Consider the following 12,466-nt stretch of genomic DNA (forward strand, 5'->3'; position numbering starts at 1 on the left):
CTGAGCTAAATCCCCAGCCCCTAAATGTTCTGTATGCTTGAAGAGAATGTATTGTTTGACACTGTCCAGTGATATTTATCTTTTTTTTTCTTGGGAGACAGAGTCTCACTGTGCAGTTTAGGCTGGCCTTGAACTCACTATGAAGCCCAGGCTGGCCTCAAACTCATAGTGATCCTCCTGCCTCAGCTTCCCAAGTGCTGGGATTACAGGCATGCACCACCACACCTGGTGGTCCAGCTATTTTTAAAGTACACTTGATGAAGTTCATTAACTGTATTGGTCAACTTTTCTATATCCTTACTTAATCTTTTGGTCGGCTTGACCTCTCAGTTATAGAGAGCATTATATTAAAACATAATTTGGACTGGGAGATAGCTCAGTGATAGAATGCTTGCCAAGCAGGCACAATACACACACCCACACACACACACACACACACACACACACCCCTCTCACACACACATGAAAGCAAAACACAGGAAAAATTCCTAGTGTGATGGTGATTTGTCTGTTTTTTTTTTTTTTACATAGTTCTATCAATTTTTCTTCTGTATTTGAAATTATGTCATTAATCTATTATTTCGTATCAGTTTGTCAGCATGAATCATTTTATTTGTTTTCATCTGTTAGAAATTATTTTTGCTTCATGTGTATTTTGTCTAGTCCTTTTTTGTGTTTTTGTTTTTGTTTCACTATGTAGTTTAGGCTAGTCTTGAACTCGCATATGTAATCCAGGCTGACTTCAAACTCGCAGTGTTCATGCTGACTCAGCCATGAGTGCTGGGATTACGGGCATGTGCTACCACACCTGGCTTGTCTAGTACTGTCTTTATTAGAATTAGCTTCATGTATCTTTTTATTAGAATTAGCTTCATATATTTAATTTTATCTTTTAGTTTCAAGCTTTTTGTGCCTTCTGATATTTTTTCTATGTATGTGTTTTTTTTGTTTTGTTTTGTTTTGTTTCATTTTTTTTGAGACAGGGTCTCGCTATATAGTTCAGGAGCCTTTGAACTCATTATGTAGCCCAGGTTGGCCTTGAACTCATGGTGATCCTCCTGCTTCAGCCTCTGGAGTGCTAGTGTTACAGGTGTGCACCACCACACCTGACTCTACCCTTTGATTTTATATGTCTCCTGTAAATGTGGTTGGATTTCAAAACTCTTATGTTGAACTTTGTTAGAGCACAATTTCATGAAATGAAAAGTACTCTCCTTCTGAGGTGGTACACTTGAGACAAATCTTTGCTGCTTCCATTTGAGTAAGTGGCTTTTTCCCACAAGCATTTTGCTTTCAGTGTACTTACAAGTTATTTGAAGATAAAAGGCTTTTTGTGACAGTGAGTTGATGAACTTTAAAATACTGTTTAATATCTCATATCTTATCTTGTCAGATAGAAATGTATTAGTGGTCATGGTAAAGGAGAAGGTACTATCTATAATTTCTCTTTTCACTAGGCATTTTTATTACCAATTTGTGAAGCAGCAGCTATGAGAAAAGTGGTAAAAGTATATCAAGAATGGATCCAGCAAGAGGAAAAACCTTTGTTTATGCAAGAGCCTGAAGAAGTTGTCATCACTTCTTCAGACATACCCTGCACTGAAAATGTTAAAGACCATGATATTTCAATGGAAGAAGGAGAAAAAAGAGAAGAGGTAAAATTGTAAGATATATATGTTTTAGTGTACATTTTTAATAGTGTCATATGTTGACACAAGTATACTTCAATGAGAAAATAAGGGTATCTTTCAGTATATTTGCAGTTTAGATAATATGGAAATACATATTTCAGTACCCTATTGGAACCTTTGGAATGCCCCAATTTTCATAAGTTAATATTGACGTTATGTACTGATTTTCTGAAGACATTGCTAGATCAAAGGTAGATGTTGTTAAATTTAAAGGTGTTGTACATCAGAATAGATGTAGACATACTTTGTGGGTTGATTACCAAACTACAGTCTCCCCTGGGAATGGTAACTTCCTTCTGCAAGTTGCTACCCAGCACAAACCAGAATGTTCTGAATCCTGTCTAGGACTTGTGCACTAGGGCTGATTGAAGAATGTGATATTTCTGGACCTGATGAAAGCTGGTCTGTGATAAGAAAGACTGGTGTTTTCCCACAGAGAGGAGATGAGAGTAGAGGTGGCATTTGGGTCCCTGATTACATTAAGTCTAAATGCATTCTTATTCTTTGGTTGTTCAGTCCTTGTCACAGATCAGACTATCTGAGAAGTAGGATTCGAGATGGAGTTAGAAGTACAAAAAGTTTTTTTTGTTTGGTTCACCTTTCACCAAAAAGTATCTTACTGTAGATCTTACTAAACCTAGGTAGGAATAATGGAGTGTTATTTTGTTACATTGGTGGTTAATCTAACCTAACAGTGAAATTTAATCTGGATTTTTTTGCTTTGTTTTTGTGAGCATTTGTTTTTGCTAGCACCTGTTTGCAGTAAATACTAATTATTGCATTCATTATGAGGTGTTGGAGTATGTACATAACACATCTGAATTCTTTTTACATGCCCCTCCTGTCCTCCCTCCCTCCCTGCTTCCCTCCTTCCATCTCTCCCTCTCCATCTCTTAGTCCCCTTTCCATTTATAAAACACCTATTTCTGTGTCTCCTGTTATCTTGTAAAAAGTTCTGAGTGCATGTTTGCAGTACATAATGCATACACTCCTCATGGGGACTTGCTGCATGCACATGACACATTCTGATTCTTTTGTCCTCTTCCACCCTTCTCCTTCCATCTTTTGGGATCCTTCTTTTTTGCAAAAATCTGTCTTCTTGTTTAATTAGGACGTTAATATCTGGATGAATGGGCCAGTTATACAAGGGCTCATTGGGTGTGAGAGAGAGTGTGTGTGTGTGTGTGTGTGTGTGTGTGTAGAACACTGTCCCTTCTGAGAAGAGGAAAGACATAACTATGTAATATAATTAGAGGTGGCAGTTAACTCAGTGATAAAGATCTGGGTCCAGTCCCTAGCACCAAAATTGATATAAAATGAAATGATATTCATAGTAGTATTTGTTAGTTACCAGTGGAAAATGTCAAATGTTTGTATTACACTAGCAAGTAAGCCTATCAGTTTAAATATTTTCTCTAACTTTTTTAGTTATTTCATGCTAGTATACTAAGACTACTTGTGCCATTTCAGTAAGAATGATAGAGTATATAAACTCTCAGTATATATAATTACGTAGGAAGGAAGAAGGAATGGATAGAATGATATAGGTGTCTTCTGTTGGTGATTCAAATGCAGCAACATTGCCATTAAAATTGTGATTTTTTTCAAAATACCACTAACTCTTACTAATGATGTATGTGTAGCTCAAAAGTTGTAGTCAGTTTACATTTCTAATAAATTCTATATATATTAACAACATTAACAGTTTGGTAAACTATAAAATAGAATTGTTATATTTTCAGATAATTATGAATGGGTATTTACATTCACATAGTATGTATTTGAAAGACATTTAGGATACAAGAATGTATGTTTGGCTGGGCGTGGTAGCACACACCTGTAATTCCAGCACTCAGGAGGCTGAGGCAGGAGAATCATTGCAAGTTCAAGACCAGCCTGGGCTACAAAGTGAGCTCAAGGCCAGCCTGAACTGCAGAGCAAGACCCTATCTCAAAAAGAGTATGTTTCTGCATGTGCATGTACACACACGTACATGTATGCTTGTGTATATACAGAACTGTTGTGTATCTCTTTGTAGAATGTTTAGCACTCTCTGGTTCATCCTTTTAAATTCCAATGACATCTTTCAATTCTGTGATAATAAAGCACCTTCACAAATTTCAAAATACTATAGAACATGATGGTACCTACTAAGAACCAGTATTAGAAGTGTAAATATGAAAAGACATTGTTTCTACCATTATGTAACTGATGGTTTAGCAAAAAGATAAATAAAGGTAAGTATTTTAAGTGTTACTGCTTTGATTCTAGAGCATGAAACAAGGAGTACTTTACTCTGCGTGGGAGAAATCAAGGCATACTTAATAAAAAAGGACTATAATGTGAAAAACAGACAAGTGGGAAAGGAACCACAAAGTATGAAGAGTATCTGAAATGGTGTAAAATGCCATTAAAATATTTTTATTTATTGGTAGCTAAGAATAGAGGGAAGGAAATAAGAGGAAATCTGAAACAGATAATTGTTAAATTCTGTTCAGTAATTTGCATGCCATGTTAATGGACTTTGATTATATTCTGTACCCTGGAAAACATTTGAAGGGGTATGAGTGGGAGAATAGCATGAATAGTTACATATTTCAGAAGGATCACACCAGATCTAGAGTAGAGGATAGGTTGGAGGCCAGACTAGAGGCAAAGAGACCAGTTAAGAAATAACAAAGATCAAAAGTAAGATAAATGTCTGAAATAGGACAGTGGCAGTTACAATGGGTTAGTTAGGAAGAGGGCAGATATATTAGCTTCTTTGGTCATAAAAGTAGTTGCCGAGAGATTGAGAAATAGGGATGTATCACAAATTTCTTTTGTAACTAGCGAAGTTAGTTGCCACTCACACATGGATAGAAATTTTTAAGTTTGATGGTCATGGTTTATGCAGCTGGAGGAGTTGGTAGGAATGGTTGAAGGAGCACATGGTTAAAAACTTACATATGTTGAGTTTCAGGTGCTTAGGTTTCATTCAGGAAGACTGTTCAGAAGACATCTGATTATAGCTAGGCTAGACGATGGTGTATTTTATTGACTACTGAGACAGAGTCCAGTTATTACTTCCAGTAATGGAAGAGTAGGTGAGTAACCCAATGCAGAAAGAAACTGCAGGAAAACTTTTAAAAAGAGAACTTCACTGAGTGGAATGTGTGTATGCTTTTTAGACTGTGCCTAGTCTGTAAGACTTGTGAAAGCTAAAACTCAGGCAGAAAACCACAACCTTAATGGTTTGATGTGTCAGCATTTTTAGAATAATGGAGATTTTATTACTCTTAAGCAGGATGAATATGTTATTTTGTATTTTTAAAAGTTATTTAGATCTGGCATTTGATTTAGAATAGAATTCATCTTTTACAAAGTAGTACATACTCTAGTCCTATTGTTTAGTGTGTGAGAATGTGGAAAAGAGATATGTATACTAGATCCACAGAAAAATACCTGTAATCTGACATGATATTAACTCTACCTAGTCGTTATGGATGGTGCTTTATGTTTTTTCCAATGAGACTAGTGAATATACATTGCTTTTTTAATCAGATAAAAATAATCTATTTTGAGAGAAACATGTTTAGTAGTGGGATCTAACAATTTCATTTACCTTTTCAGCTCACCAAACCTGTTGCAGCATTCTTATTAATGAAATACTAAAAACTTGATGCTTTGCTTTAGGAAAATGGGACCAGTATGGCTGAACATGTTCGAAATTCCAGCTGGGCAAAAAATGGTTCCTACCAAGATGCTCTTCATAATGCATCTGAAGAAGCCACAGAACAAAATATACGAGCTGGTACCCAGGCAGTTTTGCAGGTAGATCACTTTATTTAAAAATCATTAAATATTCCATATATATATATATGTATATATATATATATATAGAATGTGTGTGTGTATATATATTATGTGTATATTTAGAACTTAAGTATACAGTATAATTTTTTAATGTAATAAGTTCATTTATCAGTTATGTGTTTTTCTCCTCATTGTTTTTTGGAGACAGGGTCTCACAGTGCAGGCTGGCCTCAAACTTGAGATCTTTCTGCTTCAGCCTCCTGATTGCTGAGCACACGTGCCACCATACCTGGCTTATGCCATATTATTTTTGTTGTTTTCCTTTTCATGTATTCATATATATTACCTAGGCAACTCATAAGTAAGAAAAACCCTCAAATTCAGTACTAATGAAGGAAAAGCAAATTAAAACAAAACAATTTAAAAAAAATTTTTTTTGTCTTTTTGAAATAGGGTCTTGCTATGCATTTCGGGCTAGTCTTGAGCTCACTTTGTAGCCCAAACTGGTCTTGAACTCACAACGATCCTCCTGCCTCAGCCTCCCAAGTGCTGGGATTATAGGTGTGCGCCACCATGCCTGACAAAAGCAATTTTTTAAATGAAAAAATTTCATTTATATAGGAGAAGTAAAAAATTAAAATCTGACTGTACATGTAATAAGAACATGAGTAAGTGCAGACTCACAAATACTTCATCTGTACTGAATGTGAGAGCATCTTTTCTCATCTATGAATTGCCTGTTCATATGCTTTTTCATTACTCCATTGGATGTTGTCTTAAGAATTTGTAAGAATTTATTGTAGTCATCCCTCCTGCCCCCTTTCTGGGAATCCAGCCTGGGGCCTCATGCATACTAGGCAGATGCTCTACCATTGCACTACATCACCAATCCTATTCATTTGTTTGTCAAACTGTCTTTGTCCTCATTTCAACTGTTTGTCTCATATTCCTTGGTCAGTGCTTGTAGGTTTATAGAATCAGCTCTTTTTACTATCTTAAAGAAGTTTTTTAATATCTTTTCTCATGATTACATAAATGTATTATTATTATGTAGTTCTTCCAGAGGATTTAAATCAGAATTGTGGGTATAGAATATACCCTTTCTTGTTCTTTTCTTCCAAGATACCCTTGGATGCTACTGCACATGGCTGCCACTGTATGACTTTGCCCTCTGAAACAGTGTTCAGTTAATTGATTATAATGAATTTCATTAAAGATGTACATTGATGATTCCTCACTAATAATATTTATAATGTGAAATCTTTTTATGCAGCCTGTTAACACCAAAAACCGATGTATACACATAAAAAAAAATAAGACAGGAAAATTGTTGATACAACTCATTCCAGAAATTCTTCCTAATTTAGATGTCATCTTCTACCCCAAACTATGTATTCATTTTTTTATTTTATATTAATTGGGTTATTATATGAAAGTTCTCAGTTTAGAAATGCTATTTTTGTCCAACACTTTTTTTTTTGTTTTTTTCCCAGTACTGGTAATCGAACTCACAACCTTGTGCTTGCCATAGAAATGCTATTTTTATAGTTGATTCATTTTCTTTGAGTGCTTAGTAGTGATTTTATGGATAAACATAAAAATGGATGGATTCAGTGATTTTAAATTTTAAATACTAAGTTAGGTGTAGAAGTAGGATTAGAATTAAACCCACTGCTTTTAATTATAAATCATCTGATGATCAGCATCTAGGTTTCTCTTTGTATATGAAATTTGCCAGTGAGATTTCACTGTGAATACCTAATGATTTCTTTTGTCTTAGGTGTTCATTATAAACTCATCAAACATATTTCTTCTTGAACCTGCAAATGAAATAAAAAATCTTCTGGATGAGCACACAGATATGTGTAAACGCATTCTTAACATTTATCGGTACATGGTTGTACAAGTATCGATGGACAAAAAAACTTGGTAAAAAGCTCTTATCTGTTCTATATCTATCTATCTATCTATATTTTTTTTAAAAGTTATATATAAAAGTATAGCAATTGTGGAGGAATAGTGTCTATGAACAACAGGGCTTTTTACAGTGTTGTAGGGGCTTCTATTTTTGAATGAATGTAATACGTAATAATCATGTTGACAGTAGTCCCTTTCATTGTATTGTAAACATCTTTGCTCATGCTTCCACAAGACCCCTTAGTCTTTCTGAAGTGTGTGTATCTCACTGAAGGGAATGCATGCATGTACACATACAAGTATATGGAGAAATGAGTTAACGCATATGTGAATGAATGAATGGATGATTCACTAAATGTGTATGCCTGATTCTTCAGTCTGGCATTCAAAGACATGTATAGTCATGCCTACTCTCCCTGGCTCCTTTATTCCTCTGAAAACTAACCTCTGCCTTGTATGATAGGATCCTGCTTTCCAGAATTATCAAATTGCTCTTCCCTTAGGACATTGTGAGCATGCTTTAGAATGAATGCTTGCCATCTTTCTCTGTTGTCACCAAAACTGTCTTTTAAATATACCTTTCTTTTTGTACATATCCTTACTCATATTTTTTCCCTCACCTTTCATTTTATATTTGTACCAGTGCATAGTTCCTGTCAAAACTGTCTTGACCGCTAAATTACGTATATAAGTTTGTTTCTTTGAGTTGAGGGGCCCTGGGAGGTATATGCAGATTATCTTATTTTGATATTACCTATGTTTCTTAGCACAGTACATTATATATTATTAGTACTCTGTGTATATTTGTTTAACCAAATGGAAAAGTAAAACTTTTGGGAAGAGCAGTTCTATAATTTTTGTAAAAATGATACATGGTTATGATAAAATTCAAGCAAAGTTTAAAAAGTTATCCAAAACTCGCTCCGGAGGTAGTGATTGTTTGCTCTTGCATAAATATCTGACTCAACAAACCACGCAGTTACCTAGTATCTTACTATATGTATGACCCATAACTTCGTTAACCAGTGCCTTAATAATGTACATATTGTTATTTATTTTTGTTTTGAGGCAAGGGGCTGAGAGTGAATATCTTTGTATTTAATCTTCCTCTGTTGACTCATTCTTTAAAAGTGGGAGCATTGGTCAAAGGATATGCCTGATTTATGTTTTGTTATGTAGGAAAAAAAGGCTTTCTTTTGAAGTAATTGTTTGCTAACAGTGTTAATAGAGTCACACTTAAGAAGTACTTATTAGCACGTTTAGAGCACTTCTTTGTGGTAGCACTTTAAGCACATCACTTCCTTAATCCTTGAAGTGCTATTTGATATTCAGTAGATAATGTCCCTATTTTACCTGAGATCTTCTTAGGCACAAAGAAATTAAGTGACTTGTGCTTGTTCACACAGTGGGTGATGAGCAGAGATCGGAATTATGGTCTTTCTGACTTAGGAAATTATATTATGTTGGGAACCCCCCACCTTTTTAAGACCTTTGATTCAGTGATGAGCCCTGTTGTAAGGAGAGTCTTGCTATGTGGAGCACAGTTTTAATTTCTTTATTTTTATTTTTTAAGTTTCTTTGGAGGATTACCCACATTTTACATTTAATTTATAAGACTTTTCTTTATTAATTCATCATTATTGTAAAAGTAAAAAGGTATGTGAGTGAAGGTTTGATTATAAATCATATAAGGTTTATTTGTAAAACCGGTACTTTATTGCATGTGTAATTGATTTCAAATAGCTTTTCTTTCATTTAGCTACACTTAGAAGCCTAACATTACAAGTGGTGACATTTCTGATTTTTATCTTCTGAATGATGCATGTATTTATTTGCCAAAAAATCCAGACTATTTTTAATTGAGTGAGATTCCAATGTGATTCTCCCTTTACTTCTCAAAATAACCAGGCTTTGTAGATCTAGGACCTGCTGCTACCTCAGCCACATTTATCACAACTGTCCCCTGTAATGCTATGCCTGGAATGGGCCTGTAAAATAGCCAGAGAGGCTGTGAGGGGGACTTGGGCTCTAGACTGTTTATATACCCAAATGAAATTCCCTTTCTAGCTTCTTTTTTTCATGTATGCTTGCATCAGTTTCCAAAATACCAGGTGTAATTTTATGGTTTTAACAGTAGGGATCTAGGAGAAAGAGGCACGCTAAGGATGTTAGAATTGCCTTGGCTTGCAGTCATAAAGAGAAAAAAGATTTTCAAATGGCTAAAGTAAAAGTATCAAAAAAGTTAGTATCTTTACCTTTCTTGTTTCTCCTAAATGCTCATCATTAAAACCCTATTTGCACCTAAGTGTATTGTGGCTAGAAACTAGTTTAAAATAGCTGATACAGATATACAAGATGGAATTTTTAATTTTAATATTTAAGGAATTCTAAACATTTGAATTTGTCTCTCAAAGATATTTAGTATTTGTTATTCCATAGATAATACTATTTTATAACAAATATTAATTTGTTAGTCATTAACCAAAGCAAACATGCAGGAAGGAAACATTAATTAATCTTTTTACTTTAAGGGAACAGATGCTACTTGTGTTGCTCAGAGTCACGGAGTCTGTACTGAAGATGTCATCACAAGCTTTTCTACAGTTCCAGGGGAAAAAAAATATGACCTTGGCGGGTCGACTTGCAGGACCACTTTTCCAGGCAATAAAAATAAATACATGAATAGATATGTATTTTTTTAAGAGTTCATTGAACCTTGAGCTTGCTACCTGGGAAAAAATTTTAATTCACAAATTAGTTCATATTAAAGGATCTTTTGTAGTACTAAATTAAAAGTTACTTATTTAAATAGGCTATTTTGCCATACAAACCCACAATCTAGTATAACAGTGGTAGATTTCTAAAGTCTGAGAAAAAGTGTTATAATGAAGGGTGAGGATTTTTTTTTTTTTTTTTTGTCTGTGGCATATTTGTGTATGATTGGCAAAACTCTGGCAGAAGACTTCAGAAGTAATGATTATTTGCTTTATGATTTTCAGTCTCTGGGATTGTTACAAAAGAACTTTTAAGTTGTTCTGCAGTAATAAAAAAGCAGTAAATAATCAAGATTCATTCTTAATGCTGTTCTGTAGACTTTATTGTCTTTGCTTCTTCATTTGAATTATCAGTAGTAGTTTGATTATACAGGAACTACATACTATGTTTTTTAGCCTTAACCGGAGTTCTGATTTTAAATAGATTCTTTGGAGAACAGAAAATAAAATATTTCCTTAGGATGACACGTTAACTGCAAATAGAGAAATAAAATGGTTCTTAATGTCAAAGGTAAAAGCTCTCTCAGTTCTGATTCTTGGCCGCAATTGTAACCATGTTAAACTGAAAAATACCCAGAAAAAGATTTTTTTCTCAGCTATTAGCCATTTACCTAAAATTCTTTATGTTAGTGGTAAATACTCTTTAAAATGAGCGTCATATGTATTATATAAGTTTCTGTTAACATCATTAGGCTTTTTAAAATTTCACCATTGTAATAACTAACCCAGTGGTGAAAAATAAAATTTTAGATTGTTATATGAGATGACTTTTTTGTAGTTTGAACATTTAAAGAGATAATGACAAGTCTCTAGTTACCACTGTTCTTTACTAAACTTTCCTCATTTTTTGTCATTTCATGTGTAAGTTTATGTTAGTTCCTTAGTAAAATTACAGAGTTAAACTTTTGAAAACTTTTTGTGATTTGTTTCTTTAGATGGGGGTATATGGTAGAAACCTACAAAATTTCAGGGTACTGGCTAAGCAGTAGATTTTGCCCTTTTATGAGTTTTTAATTCTGTGATTGAATTTCATATAGGTTACATTTCTTAACTCCTCTCATGTGTTTAAAATAAATTTAAATTTTAACCATCAGTTTCGTATTTATTTATTTGGTACCAGGAATCAAACTCAGGACCTTGTGCTTGCCAAGCAGGTGCTGTGCTGCTGAGCTATATCCCCAGCCCAACCATTAGTTTCTGTATAGTTTTTCTACAACATAATTCATTAAAGTTATTTGTGTATCTCTACTACATTTTTTATTATATTAGTAAAGAGATCTTTCAAATTATGTAGTGATTTCTATCTTTGCAAATATAGCTTTGAGCTTTTCAGTTTAATAACACTTTCAATACTAAACAGTACAGAGGCTTTTATCTCTTAACTAACATTTTTTTAATTTAACATTAATGCACATAAAGAGGTAGTCAGGCCTTTTGGGGAGATTGTTTCAGTTTGGCTTGCTGGAGGGTTAGAAGTTAGCAATTGTTAAAATTTGCAGTAGGTACTGATTGTAGGAGTTACTTTTATAAGTATTATCTATGAAGAAAGGGTTATGGATATACAATTTTAAATTCTTCTTGTATCTAGGTAAATTTTTAAGATCAGAATATCTGATTGGAAGTCATACTAAATGCATTTCGTTATTATTTCTGAATATTTGTTTTTATAGACTCTTATAGTTGCCTGGATCAAAGCAAATCTAAATGTGTACATCTCCCGAGAACTTTGGGATGACTTATTGTCAGTATTGTCATCGCTGACCTACTGGGAAGAATTGGCCACTGAGTGGTCACTGACTATGGAGACACTAACTAAAGTTTTAGCTAGAAATTTATATAGTTTGGATCTCAGTGATTTGCCACTGGATAAGCTGAGTGAACAGAAACAAAAAAAGCACAAAGGGAAAGGTAAGAGTTGTTCAGAGATGTTCCTTGTGAATTTATTTAAATAGCTGAGCTGGAGATAACCAAATCAGGGAAAAAGTGAGGATAAAAGTCCTATTATTTCGTAATTATTCTTGCCTTCATTTACCTGGAGGTTTAACATTTTCAACAATAAAACATTGCATAATTTTTCTTAACCTTAAAATCAATAGTAATTTTGATAGAGATAAAATGTTCTATACAAATTTAAGTAAAATAATTCAAAATCTTAAATACTTTATTTTAAAAAATTAACCAAAATAGACATTTATAAAGTACCTTGTAACATAAACAAGTTTTAGTTAGAATTGAAGAGTGATTTTATTTCTTTTTTTTTTTTTTTTTTTGGTTTTTCTCCGGTACCGG

General features: G+C 33.8%; 1 protein-coding gene across 8 annotated transcripts in view; it reads left to right on the plus strand.

Moving 5' to 3' along the window:
- Ralgapa1 (Ral GTPase activating protein, alpha subunit 1 (catalytic)) overlaps positions 1 to 12,466 on the plus strand; it is a 246,379-nt gene that overhangs the window by 76,066 nt on the left and 157,847 nt on the right. For all 8 annotated transcript variants that reach the window (XM_013510373.1, XM_013510372.1, XM_013510369.1 and 5 more), the window contains exons 11-15: positions 1,458 to 1,655; positions 5,367 to 5,504; positions 7,267 to 7,415; positions 9,935 to 10,064; positions 11,848 to 12,085. In XM_013510373.1, coding sequence (XP_013365827.1) covers positions 1,458 to 1,655; positions 5,367 to 5,504; positions 7,267 to 7,415; positions 9,935 to 10,064; positions 11,848 to 12,085 — 853 coding nt within the window. The remainder of the gene's footprint in view (positions 1 to 1,457; positions 1,656 to 5,366; positions 5,505 to 7,266; positions 7,416 to 9,934; positions 10,065 to 11,847; positions 12,086 to 12,466) is intronic.

Source organism: Chinchilla lanigera, unplaced genomic scaffold (genome assembly GCF_000276665.1).
Source record: "Chinchilla lanigera isolate Chin_1 unplaced genomic scaffold, ChiLan1.0 scaffold00008, whole genome shotgun sequence".
Lineage (NCBI taxonomy): Eukaryota > Metazoa > Chordata > Mammalia > Rodentia > Chinchillidae > Chinchilla > Chinchilla lanigera.